The sequence below is a fragment of the Lutjanus erythropterus genome, chromosome 1, assembly GCF_056507025.1.
Source record: "Lutjanus erythropterus isolate fLutEry1 chromosome 1, fLutEry1.hap2, whole genome shotgun sequence".
NCBI classification, from domain to species: Eukaryota; Metazoa; Chordata; class Actinopteri; order Lutjaniformes; family Lutjanidae; genus Lutjanus; species Lutjanus erythropterus.
In genome coordinates this window covers 19,444,241-19,465,169 of record NC_139317.1, presented here as the reverse complement: position 1 = coordinate 19,465,169, position 20,929 = coordinate 19,444,241, and the positions used below count along the sequence as shown (strand labels likewise).

Genomic DNA, 20,929 nt, shown 5'->3' with positions numbered 1-20,929 from the left:
TACATCTTGGCAGACAGATCTGGCTGTTGTAAATGTACTTCAACTAACTGGGGATGCTGCTTTGGTAGTTGGACACTCCAAAAACTGGTAATCAAGAAAAGAATCACAATGTTTATCTGAATGTTAAGAACATAATGGCTGTTTTCCTCGGAGCCTGTGGTTTCTTGAAAATATACACCAAAAGTCCCAAATAAGCAGCTTGATGTGAAGCTAATTATGATCATCTGCTGTTTTCAAGGCATTAGCAAATTGCCACTGGTCTCTTTTGTGTCAGAGTATTTCATCAACCGTTCCTATTTTCTTCAATCAATGGTTCCAAAGAAGTATGCATGTAGAATTTTTTTTTTTGTGACCATCGAGAGGGCTTTTAAAAAGTAGAAGTAAACAGGGGATTTCCAACATGGAAACTTTGGGCATTTGTCAGGAAGCCTAAATGAAATATTTGACCATAGACATGCGTCATCAGAGTTTGTTTTACTTTGTAAATGCGGATATGTCTGTGAAGGATGCAGACTGTTGGTATTTATGGTTAATACTAGTTTCACTACCTCTAATTGTGATTTAATAACTGCCACTAATAAAAAGATTTGGCATGTTTTTAACTGATAAGAAAGTAAGAATCAGCTTTAACAAATGGAAAACAATACAAGTTTTTATATTCACTATATATTATTAATATATAGTATTAATATAATATATATTTTACTTTTGGACTCCCTCAAAATGAAAGTGTCCCTGTGAGTTTCACCTAAAAGACACAGTTTGGTTACCACTTTAACTTTAGCCAGTTATAAAGACATCAACATCTTTCAATTGCTTATAACCTTTTACAGCACTGCCAATTTACTTTAAACTCAGTGTCATGCAATAGTGTATTATTGATGTTTTATAGGACATTATTCCATTTCAGAAACTTAGATTTTATAATCTGTTATGATACATTAGAATTCCATATGTATCTTTATAACTGGCTGAAGTCTGGTAGTTATAATGTGCTGAGTGTATAATGTGTGATTATAAACTGTAACCCAGGACTCAAATTCTTATTTAAAACAGTTATGATGTTGGCATGGAGCTGTGAAGCATTATGAATGTTGAACTTGTGACAAATTATGTCCACTATACTTTTTAAGCCTTACTGTTAGTTGTCAAACATGATTATTAACATTTATAATTTTATAAAGCTTTAGAAATGCACTATAATGTCTTATGAATGTGCTTATGATGCATTATAGCCACCACTTCCATAGACAGTGTTACCAAAGTTTTTAATATCTTTTTATCTTTGTTGAAGTCAACCATTTAAACTTGAAACTTGACCTATACAGGTTGAAAATGCTTGATTAAAATATAAGAAAATGACATCTTTTTCATTCAGTTTGTCCCTTTTCATTTTGGAAACTGCATCGATGGAGTGAAATTGAAACAACATGAGTTGTAGATCATATAAAAGTAAACTGTATCAGTCATGTTATGGTTTAAAACAATCCCACACAATACATAATCTGTATTAAAGTGACATTAAACACAATACTGCTGTTTGATACAGCTTCCTTTTTTCAGTTCTTTATGGGAAGTTAGCAACTGGAACTACATTACGAATATTGAACATGTTCAGTTTCTTCCTGCTGCGTGTACTGGATACTGTATTCAGTCATCTAAGTGTAGGATAGTGGAGTGAAATCTAAACTCAAACGCAACTGGACATTCTTATTGATTACACTTAATGGAAACTGTCAAAGCACACACCACACTATAATTTATTCCCAGAAAAAGAGGAAAGGGAAGAACAGCGCTGACACTGAACTGGAATAACAACTCTGAGGCACCTTTTTGAAAAGAGAAGATCAAAACCTAAGTGAACAATATTACGAAATCAGCATCTGTTATTATAGTAATTAACAAACTGACCGTGGAATTACTAATTATGAATTAACATCTCCCACAATCGCTGTTCGAGTGAGGTCTTCACGCTTCCTCAAGCTCCACCAGCACACCGTCACAGTCTTTCGGATGGAGAAACATCACTGGTTTCCCATGAGCACCTATCCGGGGCTCTGCTGACAGAGTTCTGATGTTCTTTGCTTTCAGGTCGGCTATTGCAGCGTTAATGTTGTCTACCTGCAACCAGGAGGAAAACCGTTATTCACTCGTCCAATTTCAGTTACTCTGATACACACTCTATCATACTGATAATCTTTAAAAGTACAGGCAAGTGTGAAATGTGCAACTTTCAACAGGGAGACTGCTAACTGTTCCAAACAGCCTATTATTCTGAAACCCCAGTAGTCCAAAAAATGTCCCACTGGACTGAAAGCCCATTTGTCTGACAGCCTGTTATCCTGAAAACAAATGCCCACTCCTCCGAAAAGACACACTCCCTGCAGCTGGTTGGGTGAGGGGTTAGGGTTCGTGTGTTACTGCAGGGAGATTGTGTATTTTCGGAGCAATGGGTGTTTGTTTTTGGAATAACGGGCTGTCAGAAATCAGAAATACTTTATTGATACCCAGGTAGAAAACTGTGTCTCATCACAGATGTGCCCATTCAAGAATAGAAATATACTGTATAAAGGCCTAAGCATAAAGAAATTATTTACGAAATTAGAGAATGAGTATGTAAAATATGTGCATTATGTTATAGAACAAAAAAAATTATCTAACAATAGCATTATAACAATATATAACATAAGAAGTATGTAAAATGTGACTTATTCTACATTATATACAAAAAATAGAAAAGCAGAATTAGAAAAATAAAATGAGAAGTGCATCATGTACAAATACATGCATCATACTACAATATATAATTCCAATTCCAGTCCAATGGGATCTTTTCTAGACTACTGAAGTTTTGGAAAACAGTCCCAACAACAACAAAAACACGGCACACTAAGACAACTCTTCCAATTCCACACACAAGGACAATCTCAAATAACATTTTAGACTCATATTAAGTATTTACTGCCATAAGAATGAACAGGAGTCTGACCATTACTGGATTTATTTATTAATATCTGAGCGTTTTAAAAGTCTGATAACATTTTGTGCCATGACATAAACACAGATCCCCAACAATCCTTAAATTATTGTCATTATTATTTTTGAGGATGTGCACTAAGAGGGACATTTTACAGTACAAATAAAACTTGGTAGTGCTCTCTGGTGGACAAACTATGTAATTTCATTTCATGTACAGGTTGAATACTGCATACATTTCTTTGTGACATCTGTGTAGTGTTTGTTACTAATCAGTCACCAGTAATAATAGATCTGTAACAAGATAATATTGTTTGATATATAAATATGATAATATTCAGAGGGTTGCCTCCCCATCACGCAATCATTTAATGAGGCAGCGGGAGGAAGTGTTGGGTAATACTATATCAGATATAAATTGACAGGTTGTTATTACATTAATACAGTTGTCATCAGTGTGCATTAGTTGTTTATGTTTCTATGTTGATCTTATTTTGCAGTAATGAGTATTATTATGATAAGGGCTGGGTACCAGTACCCAGTACCTTTATGGTATTGACTGAAATAACCCAGTACTACTATTGAAACAAATGATACCTACTTTCTCCTTTTGGTACCCAGATCTAGAAAAAAAAAATATCATTTTTATGGTTTTGCTCGCAGCAAATCACCACAACTGTTCTTGAATGAAGTACTCCAGTGGTATCGGTATCATTTTAAAGGCACTGATATTGGTTCTGGTTTTGTAATTTTTAAAACAATAAGACCAAATGATGACTGTACAATATTTGTGAAAATCAATAAAAATATTTAAACATATTGGTTGATATATGGGTTGAATAAATAATTGTTTATAGTGGGTTATCTTACACAGAGAAACCCTAACAAGAAGCAAACCAAAACAGTAGCAATATTCCTTTAAATTGCAACAATCAGGTATCACATCACCATGAATCTTCTACTAACGGTAAACACTGGCGTTCCATTTAAAACTTCAAAATCTCCAGACTCCAAAACCAAAACAGGGTGTCTGTTGCACAAATGTGCTGCTATTTTAATTAATCAATCTATTTTTTGCAGTTTATTAAATTCATAACTGTACCACTCTCATGGCAGACATTTCACCTCATCAAACACAGGCGTAACTTATAGTGAATGAATGATGATACATTCCACTCAGGTGTGTCGGTGCCATCAGGGCCCCGGTGTTGGCATCGCTCACAGAAGACATTTCAACACCTCACAGAGGTGATCTCAAAAAAAGATTCTTGCACACCATGAAGTCTTGGTGACAGCTGCTTGGGATCAAAAAATGTAATGACTTGAAAAGACACCTAAAGAATCTCGCACTTTGTCCGTCATTTAAATTGGACCCTCATCAGACAAAATTTGCAGACATGTCACTGCAGAAACAGCACAGATGTAAATGAAAATGGCCTCTGCCTGCAACAGTTTCATACAACTGTGACTTTTTGTGTTCCCTACACCTGATTGAAACCATTAATTCATTATAAATCATATTTGCAAGTGTCGCAGGAGTTTGAGAATTATGGCTCTATTGATACAGTATACAGTTAATGAGAAAAGATTGCAAGGGAAGAGCTATTACCTTTATTAGCTAATAGTATCCAACATAGTTATTCAATAATATATCAAAGTCAATAATCAGTTCATGTACCTGTTATAGAGTGCAAATCCGTCCGCCCGTTCAAAAGTTATTGCGCAAACAAAAATCTGTGATGGACGGATGTAAGGAAGGACGGACATAAGGACGGAAGGACAGACGCATGGACTCACGTGCTCATGTACGGCCGGACAACCGGAGAACAGTATGCCTCCGGCTGATGACATCACTGTCATCATGTGCTTCCTCTGACTGACTTCTCTCAGAAATTGTGACATCATGGAAGTCTATGTTGGACCAGACCCATCAAAGCAGTGGTGTCAAACTTATTTTCATCACTGGGCAACATGCAGCCCAATTTGATTGTGTGAGTGTAGAGGGACAAAAATGAGACGTTACCTAAAAAGCAACACTGTACTGTAGAGCTTTGTGTGCATCTTTTGTTTAATAAAGCTTTTAAAAAAACATTAAAGGCCGGTCACTCTGAATGACATCATGAGTGACATCACAGAAAGCAGAGGGATGACCATAAATCATGTTGTCATGACGATGTCATGATGATGACATCATCGATGACATCATCACTCAAAAGTTTATAAATAGGACCCCCTGACATCTTGGGAGTCATTGTTTGACCATGCCACGCAGACGCACACGGAATTCCCGCCCAGTTCGCAGACGGCGAAGGACCCGCAGGTCCACCACTGTGCGCAGGCGCAGGAGGACTGTCCGCAGACGCTAGGCGACGGACAAAACAAGTAGCTCAAGCATGCTATGAGCTATGAACACTACACTAACTAACAAAACAAACAAAACCGAAGCGAAACAAAACCGAAGCGAAACAAAACGAAGCGAAGCGAAGCCAACCGAAACGAAACAAAAGGGAACCAACCAACCAACGGGAACAAAACAAAATGAAACGAAAACAAAACAAAACAAACAAAACCGAAACGAAACGAAGCGAACGGAAATAAAAGGGAACCAACCAACCAACCGACGGGAACAAAACAAAACAAAACCAAAACAAAACAAACAAAACCGAAACGAAATGAAACGAAGCGAACCGAAATGAAAGGGAAGCAACCAACCGACGGGAACAAAACAAAACAAAACAAAACGAAAACAAAACAAACAAAACCAAAACGAAATGAAACAAAGCGAACCGAAATGAAAGGGAACCAACCAACCAACCGACGGGAACAAAACAAAACAAAACCAAAACAAAACAAACAAACAAAACACATAAGAGCTAATGACAACACTGTCATCATGTGCTTCCTCTGACTGACTTCTCTCAGAAATTGTGACATCATGGAAGTCTATGTTGGACCATAAAGACCCATCAAAGCAGTGGTGTCAAACTTATTTTCATCACTGGGCAACATGTAGCCCAATTTGATTGTGTGAGTGTTGATGGACAAAAATGAGACGTTACCTTAAAAGCAAGACTGTACTGTAGAGCTTTGTGTGCATCTTTTGTTGAATAAAGCTTTTAAAAAGAACATTAAAGGCCGGTCACTCTGAATGACATCATCAGTGACATCACAGAAAGCAGAGGGATGACCATAAATCATGTTGTCATGACGATGTCATGATGATGACATCATCAATGACATAATCACTCAAAAGTTTATAAATAGGACCCCCTGACATCATGGGAGTCATTGTTTGACCATGCCACGCAGACGCACACGGAATTCCCGCCCAGTTCGCAGACGGCGAAGGACCCGCAGGTCCACCACTGTGCGCAGGCGCAGGAGGACTGTCCGCAGACGCTAGGCGACGGACAAAACAAGTAGCTCAAGCATGCTATGAGCTATGAACACTACACTACCAAACAAAACAAACAAAACCAAAGCGAAACAAAACGAAGCGAAGCGAAGCCAACCGAAACGAAACAAAAGGGAACCAACCAACCAACGGGAACAAAACAAAACGAAACGAAAACAAAACAAAACAAAACAAACAAAACCGAAACGAAACGAAGCGAACCGAAATGAAAGGGAACCAACCAACCAACCGACGGGAACAAAACAAAACGAAACCAAAACAAAACAAACAAACAAAACACATGAGAGCTAATGACATCACTGTCATCATGTGCTTCCTCTGACTGACTTCTCTCAGAAATTGTGACATCATGGAAGTCTATGTTGGACCAGACCCATCAAAGCAGTGGTGTCAAACTTATTTTCATCACTGGGCAACATGCAGCCCAATTTGATTGTGTGAGTGTAGATGGACAAAAATGAGACGTTACCTAAAAAGCAACACTGTACTGTAGAGCTTTGTGTGCATCTTTTGTTGAATAAAGCTTTTAAAAAAAAACATTAAAGGCCGGTCACTCTGAATGACATCATCAGTGACATCACAGAAAGCAGAGGGATGACCATAAATCATGTTGTCATGACATCATCGATGACATCATCACTCAAAAGTTTATAAATAGGACCCCCTGACATCATGGGAGTCATTGTTTGACCATGCCACGCAGACGCACACGGAATTCCCGCCCAGTTCGCAGACGGCGAAGGACCCGCAGGTCCACCGCTGTGCGCAGGCGCAGGAGGACTGTCCGCAGACGCTAGGTGACGGACAAAACAAGTAGCTCAAGCATGCTATGAGCTATGAACACTACACTACCTAACAAAACAAACAAAACCGAAGCGAAACAAAACGAAGCGAAGCGAAGCCAACCGAAACGAAACAAAAGGGAACCAACCAACCAACGGGAACAAAACAAAACGAAACGAAAACAAAACAAAACAAAACAAACAAAACCGAAACGAAACGAAGCGAACCGAAATGAAAGGGAACCAACCAACCAACCGACGGGAACAAAACAAAATGAAACCAAAACAAAACAAAACAAACAAAACCGAACCGAAACGAAACGAAAAGAAACGAAATGAAATGAAGCCAACCGAAACAAAAGGTAACCAACCAACCAACGGGAACAAAACAAAACAAAACAAAACAAAACGAAAACAAAACAAACAAAACCGAAACGAAATGAAACGAAGCGAACCGAAATGAAAGGGAACCAACCAACCAACCGACGGGAACAAAACAAAACAAAACCAAAACAAAACAAACAAACAAAACACATAAGAGCTAATGACAACACTGTCATCATGTGCTTCCTCTGACTGACTTCTCTCAGAAATTGTGACATCATGGAAGTCTATGTTGGACCATAAAGACCCATCAAAGCAGTGGTGTCAAACTTATTTTCATCACTGGGCAACATGCAGCCCAATTTGATTGTGTGAGTGTAGATGGACAAAAATGAGACGTTACCTAAAAAGCAACACTGTACTGTAGAGCTTTGTGTGCATCTTTTGTTGAATAAAGCTTTTAAAAAGAACATTAAAGGCCGGTCACTCTGAATGACATCATCAGTGACATCACAGAAAGCAGAGGGATGACCATAAATCATGTTGTCATGACGATGTCATGATGATGACATTATCAATGACATCATCACTCAAAAGTTTATAAATAGGACCCCCTGACATCATGGGAGTCATTGTTTGACCATGCCACGCAGACGCACACGGAATTCCCGCCCAGTTCGCAGACGGCGAAGGACCCGCAGGTCCACCACTGTGCGCAGGCGCAGGAGGACTGTCCGCAGACGCTAGGCGACGGACAAAACAAGTAGCTCAAGCATGCTATGAGCTATGAACACTACACTACCAAACAAAACAAACAAAACCGAAGCGAAACAAAACGAAGCAAAGCGAAGCCAACCGAAACGAAACAAAAGGGAACCAACCAACCAACGGGAACAAAACAAAACGAAACGAAAACAAAACAAAACAAAACAAACAAAACCAAAACGAAACGAAGCGAACCGAAATGAAAGGGAACCAACCAACCAACCGACGGGAACAAAACAAAACGAAACCAAAACAAAACAAACAAACAAAACACATGAGAGCTAATGACATCACTGTCATCATGTGCTTCCTCTGACTGACTTCTCTCAGAAATTGTGACATCATGGAAGTCTATGTTGGAGCATAAAGACCCATCAAAGCAGTGGTGTCAAACTTATTTTCATCACTGGGCAACATGCAGCCCAATTTGATTGTGTGAGTGTAGATGGACAAAAATGAGACGTTACCTAAAAAGCAACACTGTACTGTAGAGCTTTGTGTGCGTCTTTTGTTGAATAAAGCTTTTAAAAAAAACATTAAAGGCCGGTCACTCTGAATGACATCATCAGTGACATCACAGAAAGCAGAGGGATGACCATAAATCATGTTGTCATGACAATGTCATGATGATGACATCATCGATGACATCATCACTCAAAAGTTTATAAATAGGACCCCCTGACATCATGGGAGTCATTGTTTGACCATGCCACGCAGACGCACACGGAATTCCCGCCCAGTTCGCAGACGGCGAAGGACCCGCAGGTCCACCGCTGTGCGCAGGCGCAGGAGGACTGTCCGCAGACGCTAGGCGACGGACAAAACAAGTAGCTCAAGCATGCTATGAGCTATGAACACTACACTACCAAACAAAACAAACAAAACCGAAGCGAAACAAAACGAAGCGAAGCGAAGCCAACCGAAACGAAACGAAACGCAAGGGAACCAACGGGAACAAAACAAAACAAAACAAAACGAAACGAAAACAAAACAAAACAAACAAAACCGACACGAAACGAAACAAAGCGAACCGAAATGAAAGGGAACCAACTAACCAACGGGAAATAAACAAAACGAAACGAAAACAAAACAAAATAAACAAACAAAACCGAAACGAAGCGAACCGAAATGAAAGGTAACCAACCAACTAACCAACCAACCAACGGTAACAAAGCAAAACGAAACGCAAATGAAAACGGGTAAAAGGACTCTGATGCCTCTGCCTGCAACAGTTTCATACAACTGTGACTATTTGTGTTCCCTACACCTGATTGAAACCATTAATTCATTATAAATCATATTTGCAAGTGTCCCAGGAGTTTGAGAATTATGGCTCTATTGATACAGTATACAGTTAATGAGAAAAGATTGCAAGGGAAGAGCTATTACCTTTATTAGCTAATAGTATCCAACATAGTTATTCAATAATATATCAAAGTCAGTAATCATTCCATGTACCTGTTATAGAGTGTTAGCACACAAGATTTCGTGCAAATCCGTCCACCCGTTGAAAAGTTATCGCGCAAACAAAAAGTCGGCCATCTTGAAAGCGTTGGCCTCCAAAATTTAATCAGTTCATGTACCTATTATGGAGTGTTAGCACACAAGATTTGGCGCAAATCCATCCACCCGTTCAAAAGTTATTGCGCAAACAAAAATCTGTAACAGATGGACCGAAGGACGGACGGATGGAAGGACGAACGCACGGACTCATGTACGGCCGGACAACCGGAGAACAGTATGCCTCTGGCCCGGCACCTTCGGCTGGCGGAGGCATAATAATAAGCTACTCCAGTTTCAGGGTGCTGGAATGGCTCATTGGCATGACTTGGCACAATTGAATAGGACAGAGACATGAATAATGAATGACAAGTCATTTGCCTGCTGTGGAAAAAAAAAAAAAAACCTTTTGAGCATGCTGGCTCACTTGCATACAAATAAATATTATTCAATATATTCACATGGCGGTCATTTTCCTCTGACGTCACTCTCAAGGTGAGAAGGTCAGATGCAGTTATCAAAAAGATAATGTTGTACGGCTGTGTTCCAGGATATCAGTCACATAAACTTATGAAATGTGACACATCATTATCAAGTCACCGATCCCCTCTTTATCAGCAATTCAAAAGACTTTGGATGGTGAAAATCTGGAGGGACACTGGGTCATATTATCATATATATTATATCATATTATCAACTGTTATTGTCAGCTTGGAGGTGCTTTACGCTACTGTTAGCTGTTGTCTAACAGAGCTAATGAGTTATCAAATATGTTGTTTTAGCTTCAAATATGGTCCAATATCCCTCCAGATTTTGACTGTCCACTGACTTTTCAGTTGCTGATCAATCGGGAATTTGTGGCATGATAACGATTTGTCAGATTTTGAATGTTTACATGATTTACAGCTTGAGTTGCCACCTTCAACGTGCAAAGGACTGGACTGATCTACTTGTGATCTGTCTGCCATTTAGATCTATATTTGGACAGCTTTTCTCTTTTTACATGTGGACTTGGGCTAAAAGTATCTGTCAGCATTAAAGCATAAAGTTGTGTGTATCTGAGTCTCTGTAACCAGGGCAACAACTTGCCAGACAACTTGCCTATCCCTCTGATTTAATACATCTTCACTGTGTCTCATGAAACTGTTTTGCTTTGATTACTTTTCATGACATTTCAAGTATTTTGATAACTGCATTTGACCTTCCCACCCTGAATGTGACATCAGAGGAAAATGGCTGCTGTGTTAATATGGTAAATTTGTTACATCTGTTCCTATTTCTGCTATGAAAAATGATAATGTTTGCTGTGAGAAACTTGTATTCAAGCTTATCTGAGGGTTAAAGTCAGTCTGACACAATTGTTACTAGCTGAACCTAATAAACAAGTGCAGTCCTCATGGTGGTGGTTTGCTGGGGACCAACAAGGGACCTTGAGTGAGCTGTAGAGGATCCCTAGCAATAAGAGGAATTAAATATTTTAACTTTTATTAAATTTTTTGGACAGTGGAATATCAAGGGAAGAGTTTTGATTGATTGTAATTGAAAATGATACTAGTTTAATCACTGTTTGACTATGTAGACTTAATTATCTTCAAACATAAAAATAAGACGGGGTCAGTGGTCTAATGTGCAGCTATTGAGAGAGTCCTTAACATGAAAAGGTTTGGGAACACCTGCCCTACAAAATGCTGTCAGTGCTGTCTCTTACCTCAATACAAATGTGGTGCATCCCTCCGGACTTGTTCTTCTGTAAGAAGCCGGCGATCGGGCTCTTCTCCCCAAGAGGATGGAGCAGCTCCAGCTTGGTGTTGCCGAGTTCCACAAACACTGTGTAGACACCATGCTCAGGCAGGGGCACCTTGTCGCTCACTGTGGCCCCCAGTACGTCCCGATACAGAGCCGTGGCCTTTTCCATGTCAGGGACAGCGATGGCGATGTGGTTCAGCCTCCCCAGCTTCCACAGAGATCTGGGAACACCCTGATGGAGGGGTGCTGTCGTTGAATGTGCCCTCAGGAGTGTGAGACGAGAACATCTGGAAAGACCTGCTGCTGGGTAAACACATATAATACAAATATTCTAGATGTGTTGTGGATAATTTTACACGTTTCCCCAGATTCAGTGTGACAATTTGGTATCTTCGGAAAGTCTGAAATCTCCACTAGATTTCAAAATAAAGGCCTGTAGGTTTGAACAATGTTTGGTTGCATAGTTGGAATCAATTATCAGCCTGGCCAATTGTCAGATCTGATATTCAGCATTTTTTCAATTATTTTAACCTTTTTTTTTTTTTTTTTTACAGGAAAGTGCTTTATTTTGTTTTGTTTCATTTTAATCAGACTGCAGATAAGATGAGTTCATTTAAAAATGTGCTACTTTGGCTCTGATGCAGCTGCCTCTCTTTTTCTTTAGGCACTTCAGTACAAATATTAGTTTTACTAGTTTTATTAATTTCAAAAATTAGTACTGCAGTCTGAATAGTGAATAATGAGTCCAACACTGTAAGCTGATCGTTAATTTTAACTCTAATAAACATGAAATAAGCAAACAACAATAAGCAACAACTGTTGTTCTGGACCCCCTTTGATTTACTTTATGATACTTAGAGGAGCTATTTTGTTGGTTTATTTATTACATTTTTCAGTTCATTCCCCACAACTTTTTGTTTTACAATAATGATCATAATCATATGCTAAAAGTCCTGTCAGAAAAGCTTTGTGTTGGAGTTTGTATCATTTTAAATTTTAGCTCCAAGATTTTTCTTTACTGCAAATGCAGCCTGTATTAGATCAAGATATCGGTTTCCTTGATCACTAGTAATCTGTATTGGTCCTGAAAAAACATATCGGTCAATCCCTACTGGTCATCATAAGTTTAATGACTGGTAGACATACAGTAAATAAGTCAAGAATGTCCTCAAATTTTCTATTTTGGGGTCTTTAGAGTTTTTAGTTTGTTAGTTTGATTTTTCAGTTTTATCATTTCTAATCTGTGTTGAAGAAAACATCTGTACATCAGTGTATGACTGGACTGAGATCAAATCAGAACAAAATTTTATTTGCATGCCTTCAGATAACTTAAATAGCCAGTTTTTTAAACAAACACTAGAAGTGCCATATGTACCCAGACAGCAACAACACAAAACCATTATGTAACGTTGACATATGGTTTAGCTTAATTATGTGTAACTCAGCTAATGATAAGAGGTCGAACATTACTAATAAGTGCTATTACGGAATACGATACAAAAAGCATGTGTGAGGTAGTTTGATAATTATTGACACAAACCAACCTGCAACCTTCAGCACGGCGGACGCCATGTTTGTAGCTCGGAACCAAAACTGCAGTGGAAGAGTTTGTCGACGAGCCTATTTACCTGCGACACACAGGGTCACACATGTGGGGGCAACGATGGCTAGTGGAGATGTGTTGAGCGTGCTGGAGGAGTGTGTAAAGAAACTAAATGCCAACACAGCTCAGCCAGAAAACTTTCTGAGGCAAGTGTTTGCTGTCATTATGTCTGTGTTGTTGAATATTCTGTTATTTGTTGTCGTTTACGCCTGTGTGAAGAAAGGTTTCAGTTAGCTAACCGTTAGCTAAAGCTAACTGCATGAACTCGTTAGCACCGCGTTCCGTTAAATCGGCTGCAAACTGTCACAATCAACCGCTTCGGGTATGATTATATGATTAAGTCGTTCTCGTGCTGTCATTATTTCATGTTTTGATAACACGACTATATATATTTAGACGGACGATTTGTGGGAAGAGTACAGTTCAACGAGGTTAGAGACGGTGGTGGAACCCCAACTATCATATGTATTCTTCATTAATGAGAGCCACCCGAACCACAGAAAACTCAACCTGCATGCCTCTACACTACACTTGGGCTTTCTGTTAGTTTACTAAAGTCCAGCATTAACATAGTTGTTATTAGATTACTTGAAGAAACCTGTGATTATCAGTAAGCTACAATTCTATCAAATGCTGCAGGTGATGTGATACATTGTGTAGGCCACCGCAAAATAACCAGCTGTGGTGCATCAAAAGGTTACAGTTACCAAGTAAAAACAAACTTTAATGGGAAAATACTTTTAAACACGGTGCAAAATTAACTTTTGTGTCCACTGGCCATATGGCCACTGAATTTTCAAATACCAGCCACTCAGTGATTTACCATCGTGTTTTTTGGCTGGTGGGTGAAGCAAATCTAAGAGCTACTCAAATATGTTACCAGCAGTTGGCTGGTGGTGGCTGTTGTGAATTTTGCTCGCTTTTTAATTAAATTATATGCTTTGTTTATTCAGTACAAACCTTTATAGATAATTCAGATTTCACTACAAGCAGAGTAGGGTTTTTAGGCACAGCTTCATGTACTTCCAAGGTGCATGGAAAAAAGACAAAAGAGTTAAAAACTCTAGCAACCCTTTGAGTTTAGAGAACAAATTTATTGTAATACCAATGAAGCTTGGCAGTTGGACGTGTCAGGGTAATGACCCAGATGAATGAATGGTTTAACAATAAACTTTTTCTTCATATTTCCAAATGTTGCAGATTCCTCAGACTCGACAGTGTAATATAGGGTGAAGCTCTTCATACACATTGCAAAATGTATGTGTGCCTGAATTTAAATACATTTATCCTGTTAAAATGTTTTGAATGAATGAATGAAAGATGTTCTAATATAAACTCAAATCTTGTTGCTCTGTATAAATCCAAGGGGTATACATCACAAGTTTCATAATGGGACTGGAAATCAGAATAAAAACATAAAAAAGACATTAAAACATATCATGTAATGACTGACAACACAATTAGATACCCAATACTGACAGTAATTCCTGGTACAAGTGTAATGATAGTGCATCACATATGAATGTTGTGTTGAGAACTTTTACCGACCGTTGCATTTAAGGTTGCAAACCACAGACTTGTGCCTAACTTCATGGATTTCTTTTAGACATTCTTTTTGGATTTCTTAAAAAAATAACCTCTTGCTTTTAATAATACACCAGACTTGAATACTGATTGCATGTTTCCTTTTTTTCAGTCTTCAAGATGAAGTGGCAGCAGATTTCACCTCTCTCACTAAGTCCCTGTATGACCTCCACAAAGCTCAGGAGCCTGCAGGTTATAAGGGCAGCCCGTTGGCTCAGCTGGTGGTGGAAAACTTTGATGAGGAGCAGATCTGGCAGGAGCTGGAGCTACAGAACAACACTGTACTGAAACACTTTCAAAATGCCACTGAGGAGGCTTTGTCAGAGGGGACATTAAGGTTGCTGGTAGAGGAGGAGGAAGAACTAGAGACTGATGATGAAAATGTTGATGAGGAGGAAGAAGAAGAAGAAGAAGAAGAGGAGGAGGAGGAGGAGGAACCACCACCACCCAGACGGTCTAAGAAAATGGCTGTGGAGGCTGAGGATGGGGCGGAGGATTTCACAGATGAGGACTCTGATTTAGATTTTGATGTGGATGCTTTGGAGAAGCGAGAGAAACAGAAGAAGGAGATTGGAAGGAAAGGCTCCAAAACGAAGGTGGTTCCTTCTGAGGTTGATGATAAGTTCTTCAAATTGTCAGAGATGGAGTCATTTCTTGACGATATGGACAAGCGAGAGGGAAAGGAGGATGGAGACGAAGATGATGTAGACTACTTTCAGGACCTGCCATCTGATGAAGATGATGATCTTGACCTAGATCAAATGCTTTCTACTAAAAAGCAAAAGAAAACCACTGTATGTATTTTATCACTTATTCTCTCTCATATTATTGTGTCCTGATGGTAGAATCCCGGAGATATATTGATTATTGTTTATATTGTTAGATGAAGAGCTCCAGGAATCTCAAGTACAAGGACTTCTTTGATGCTGTGGATAGTGAGCCAGCTAAAGCTGACGACCAGTCAGATGGCGAGGATGACAGCATGGCTGAGAGCCATGAACAAGGTGAAGAAGAAATAGATGACGAGGAAGATGATTATGATGGTGAAGAGGAGGGTGACGACGATGAGTAAGTGTGATTAAAATTATGTAAAGTGTGTAATCATGTGTGGGAGGAGCACACTTGGTTGAGTTTTTTTGATTCCAGCATGTTTGTGTCTGCTCTTTGCCAGGGATGAAGAGAGAAGTCAGTCCAAAGCATCTCATAAGAAGGTGACCTTTAACCTCTCTGGGGATGAGGACAGCGAAGGAGAGGACATGGAGGACATTTTTGGAGGAAAAAGCTCAGCAAAGTCTGAGTCAAAGTCATCGTTTGAGAAACGTCAAGAAAAAGTAATCAGGTTTAAAAAGTAGCTGATTTGATTTGCCAGTTCATGCAGCTTAAATGTAGCAGTCATAATTAGTGGGGAAGTTTTACACTAACTGTACTGAATAGTTCCAAGTATTGTTGGTATAATAATAAGTATAATGTTTGCATTTGAATACTAAATCAACATTCAAATGCTATATGGCTTTTTTGCACGTCTTTTCATTCAATTTAAACCTGGTATTTCAGTACAGTTGGACATAAAGATCAGGCTGCTTTTATATGTCAGGCAAAAAACGTACAACAGAGACAGAGGAGAAATGAATGAAAAGCTGAGAGGTCTCCTCCAAGTTGCGCTGTCATTTATGGTCGTGTTAGTCTCTGTCCTCTGTGTTTGTTTGAGCGAGGGTTTGGGCTCATCTCCTGCACACACACAGATCGGACAGCAGGGCAGAAGCAGAGAAGTAGAGAAGTGATACTTCCACAGTTGTTTTACACAACTGCAGCATAGTTGTTGAGTTAAAAATAAATTGTTAGAAATTGTCAAGATATTGTTGTCGTAGAAACAAAAACCATGTGCAGCATTTTCCCCCTCATAGCACAAACACTTCATCCCAGCACTCTGAAAAATGCTACATGGACATGAGCCCTGTGCTTATTGAATCTGATTTATCACTTTATTCATACACGTTAAGGATTATATTTTGGTTTTTATTATAACCTCCAGATGTCAGAGAAGATTGAGGAGTTGGAGAAAGCAGCTCTGGGAGAGAAGCCCTGGCAGTTGTCTGGAGAGGTGACGGCAACAACTCGTCCAGAGAACAGCATGCTGGAGGAAGACGTGGAGTTTGACCAGACATCCAGGATGGGTGAGTGACTCCAGTGTTATGTCTGTGTTGTTTGATTGATGTGGCGATTATTTCTTTTTGTGTGCTATTTCAAATCAAAATTTGTCTTTGCTCTTTTAGCTCCAGCTGTCACAGAGGAAACCACGCTACAGCTTGAAGACATCATCAAACAGAGAATTAAAGACCAGGTTAGTCAGAATAACTTGTGTTTTATATCTTCCAGATTTCTTTTTCTTGTTGTCGGATTATAACCCAGTGCCTTTAACTTGTGTTTCTGTAAGGCATTTGATGATGTGGTCCGCAAAGAGAAACCCAAAGAGGAGGTGTTTGAGTACAAGAAGAGGCTGACATTGGACCATGAGAAGAGCAAGCAGAGTTTAGCAGAAATCTATGAGCAAGAATATCTCAAGCAGAATCAGGTTTGACTTTTCTCTTGTTGTCACTGCTACGCCAACGCATATGAACCTGTGCTGTATCCATTTTTTGTATTTTTTTCTTTCTTATTTCAGGACAAGACGGAGGAGGAGGAGAACCCAGCCCATGTAGAAATCCAAAAGCTTATGGACACACTGTTCCTAAAGTTGGATGCCCTCTCCAACTTCCACTTCACACCGAAACCAGTAAGTTTTGCCTGACAACATCAACTAAAATTCATCAACAAGGATCAAAATTTTGACACTGACATAGGCTTATGTAGCACAAACCTATTATGTAGGATTTTACCCTGGATTTAACTAATTCATAGATGATTTGTGTCGGGTTTCTGCATCACACTGTCAGGGCGTATGTCACAATAATGGCCTGCTCTTTGTATGTTTCCTGCTTATGGTTACTTACCAAAAAAAATCAGTAATTTGACACGATTTTCTGAATTTAAAAATTATTTTATCGCTCCTCCAGAGTCTGTGATCAGAATGGTGTCCATAGCAATGGTCTGTTCATCATAGCAACAGTCTGTTATACAGAAATAACAGACCTTAGAATGTGTTAATTGACCAACCAGAATCAGCAATGTCATAAAACGTTATGGACATACTAATATAGCATGCAGTCACTTCACAAAATGAGATCAGAATCAGAAAATTAATTTACATTACAGTTGTTCACATCCAAAAATAGTAGTATATAAAATCATAAAGAAATTCTAAGAAATTCTGTGCAGCATACAGCAATATACACCAACATACAACCAATATGTAAAAATATGTATACTGCAATACAAAACAATGTGTACATAAACAATAATGCTGAAAATGCAGTCTATAAATAAGTGTGTTAAAATGCAAGAATATGAAAGAACTAAACATATTGTAAAGGTAAACTGATAATTTGAATATATCTTTGAGAAAAGTATGTACTGTAAAGGTTAGCAGGCCAGTACACTCATGCTGTCCTCTGTCCACAGCACGTCCCAGAGGTGAAAGTGGTGTCTAACCTGCCGTCTATTACAATGGAGGAGGTGGCCCCAGTCAGTGTTAGTGATGGTACACTGCTCGCACCAGAGGAAGTCAAGGTTTGTCATCATTTTCAAACATTTATTTTGATCTTGGTATATTTAGTCACACAGTGTCTAATAATACTATCCTCTAACCAAAGGAGAAGAACAAATCAGGAGATATTCTGGGTGACACTGAGAAGACGTCAACAGACAAGAAGCGCGAAAGACGCCACAAGAAGAAGGTGAAGCGTCTGAAGATCAAGGAGAAAGAAAAGAGACAGAAACTTAAAGAAGCCAGTGCAGCTGGGGAGAACAAAAAGCTATCAAAGGGTGAAATTGCAGAAAACCTGAAGAAACTCACAAAAGGAGGCAAAGCCACGATACTCAAGGTGAGTGTTTTCATGTTCTCTTGTTCTTTCTCACATTTCACTGATCAGTATGCAGTCAACACCTGTATTTGTCTCAGAGTAGGAAATCAGTGTTAACCCTTTGAAACATTTGGACTGTGGCGATAGAACCTGGAGAAAGACAACTGATGATATGAATACTGACTGTTCCCCAAACCTCAGACTGTGGGCTTTGATTTCATGATGATGATGATGATGATGATGATGATGATGATGATGATGAAATCTTGGCAGACTGACTCCTGTAATGGGGAAAAAACATTTAGTACATTTAGTCAAGTACTGTACTTAATTAAATTTTTGATGTACTTTATTTGAGCAGTTCTGCTTTATGTCACTGTTTACACCATAACATTTGACAACCACAGTCAGTGGTAACAGGGTTTTGCACTGGTTCTGGAAATCCTTCCAAATCCTTGAATTTTTGAGAAAGCGCTTGAAATTGTAATTGCGTTACTTTCATAATAAATCTCAAACTGACTGAATAGTTCTCTTTTTAGATAAAGAAATGAAAAAAGTCAGATTTTGGCTCAGCCAGGTTATATTGGATGCCAAGTCTTTTTTACAGACAGCCAACATATTTTGAAAAATGAAACTTTGTGTATTCCTTTAATTTGTTGCTCTTGTGTAGAATGCTATCATGAAATATAATTTTGTTGTTTTTTTTGTTTTGTTTTTTTTGTAACATTAATAATATCTGATTTAATGTGACAAAGAAGTAATTTACCACCGGTGGAAGGTACTGGTAATTATTTAAGTAATTAAAAAATACACAAACAAAACATGCGGACATCATGAAATATGAAGTATTGTTACAGATAAAACTACCCAAAAGTATATAAAATAGTTACAATTAGCTGCCTCTTGTTAAGCTACAACATTAAAATGTTGTTTCCATGTTAAAGCCTCAGTAATAGTTATTATATAATATTAACTGGAGTAATGTAGCACTGACAGGAGCCATTTTGCTGTATAACAAATACTTTGAGGACATTTTTAGCGGACAATACTAATGTACTTTTATTTGAATATGATTTTGAATCCAGGAATTGTACTTGTAACAAGGTACTTTTGCATTAAAATGTCTAAAAACGATTGTCAAACCTAAAGAAATCTGTCATGTATTCACGGTACCAGTGCATTTCCTAGTAGCCACTGGTCGCTATAATTTCAAGGAAAACATGAGATGCGTCAGAGAGTTAGGAAGGAAGTCAGTATATGGGACTAAAAATTACATGAATAAAAGTTAAGTGCATTAACCCACCTGTGAACATGATTTCTGCCTGAGTCATGTCAGATCTATTTTTATCTGCACTGGTAGTTGTTTACAATGAAGACAACTACTTAAGATGTCATCAAAAGTGTGGTTCTACTCATTGCTCAGTCTCTGCTTTCACTACCACCATGTCACACCTTTATAATGCCAAAGTAAACATTACATTAGTTCTTAGATAATACTGTGTATGTTCCGGCAGTGACTCCGTTAACCCTGTGCTCCTCTGTTTCAGGACGAAGGAAAGGACAAGGCTCTGCGGTCGTCTCAGGCCTTCTTCTCTCAGCTGCAGGACCAGGTCAAAAGTCAGATCAAAAGTGCAAAAGACCCGTCTTCAAAGAAGAAGAAACACAAAGAAGTTTCTGTCAGCAAACTCAAGTTATAATAACTGTGGAAGATCAACTTTGTATTGTACAGATTCTTTTTTTATGAGAAAGCTGCAATGTATCTGAAATCTGAAAGGTCTTGTTAAATGTTTCCATTTTCATTAAAATAAATCAAGATGTGTGATTTACACAACTATTATATGCTGTAGAATATGACTCCTACCTTACAAACAAAATGTAGTATGCATACATGTTTTTATTTGGTGTCTGTCGGCACATAAATAAAGAAAATGTTAATAACTATCAACCAGTGAATATAAAGTATTGAGATACTTTACAAAAGAAGAGAAGAAGAAATAACTCCACAGTGTAAAGGTCAGTTACAAGCCCACCAAAATGTGCAAGTGTATAAGTGCAGATGTCTTATTAGTGTCAGTACCAAAAGTAAAAGAACTAATGGAGTCCAAGCAGGTTGCAAAAAAAGACATTTCTAGATCAGAAAACCAGATGCTGATGATTTGAACCATTAAGATTCTGAAAAAAAATTGTCTCGATGCCGTTTTTCAGGTAATTGATAATATATGTCCTTGATGCTAACGAGTGTCATGTGTTTGAGTAGTGGGGGAATTCATAATCA

General features: G+C 38.5%; 2 protein-coding genes across 3 annotated transcripts; one reads left to right on the top strand and one right to left on the bottom strand.

The window, feature by feature from the left end:
* Nucleotides 1–1,249: 1,249 nt before the first annotated feature.
* On the bottom strand, nucleotides 1,250–13,189 carry mcee (methylmalonyl CoA epimerase). Of its 2 annotated transcripts, none has more exons than XM_084716027.1 (3): nucleotides 13,053–13,189; nucleotides 11,471–11,808; nucleotides 1,250–2,121 (listed from the first exon to the last, which is right to left on the bottom strand). In XM_084716027.1, exons 1-3 carry the CDS (start codon nucleotides 13,078–13,080, stop codon nucleotides 1,969–1,971), a joined length of 519 nt encoding a protein of 172 aa, XP_084572153.1. In that variant the 5' UTR covers nucleotides 13,081–13,189; the 3' UTR covers nucleotides 1,250–1,968. The 2 variants fall into 2 exon arrangements, with proteins under 2 accessions (XP_084572153.1, XP_084572144.1); XM_084716018.1 differs by having other exon boundaries at nucleotides 11,471–11,811; nucleotides 13,053–13,176.
* Nucleotides 13,099–20,491, top strand: mphosph10 (M-phase phosphoprotein 10 (U3 small nucleolar ribonucleoprotein)). Its single transcript, XM_084715994.1, has 11 exons — nucleotides 13,099–13,257; nucleotides 14,808–15,489; nucleotides 15,579–15,763; nucleotides 15,867–16,026; nucleotides 16,728–16,869; nucleotides 16,969–17,036; nucleotides 17,130–17,267; nucleotides 17,358–17,468; nucleotides 18,254–18,361; nucleotides 18,445–18,675; nucleotides 20,202–20,491. Exons 1-11 carry the CDS (start codon nucleotides 13,172–13,174, stop codon nucleotides 20,349–20,351), a joined length of 2,061 nt encoding a protein of 686 aa, XP_084572120.1. The 5' UTR covers nucleotides 13,099–13,171; the 3' UTR covers nucleotides 20,352–20,491.
* The last annotated feature ends 438 nt before the right edge of the window (nucleotides 20,492–20,929 follow it).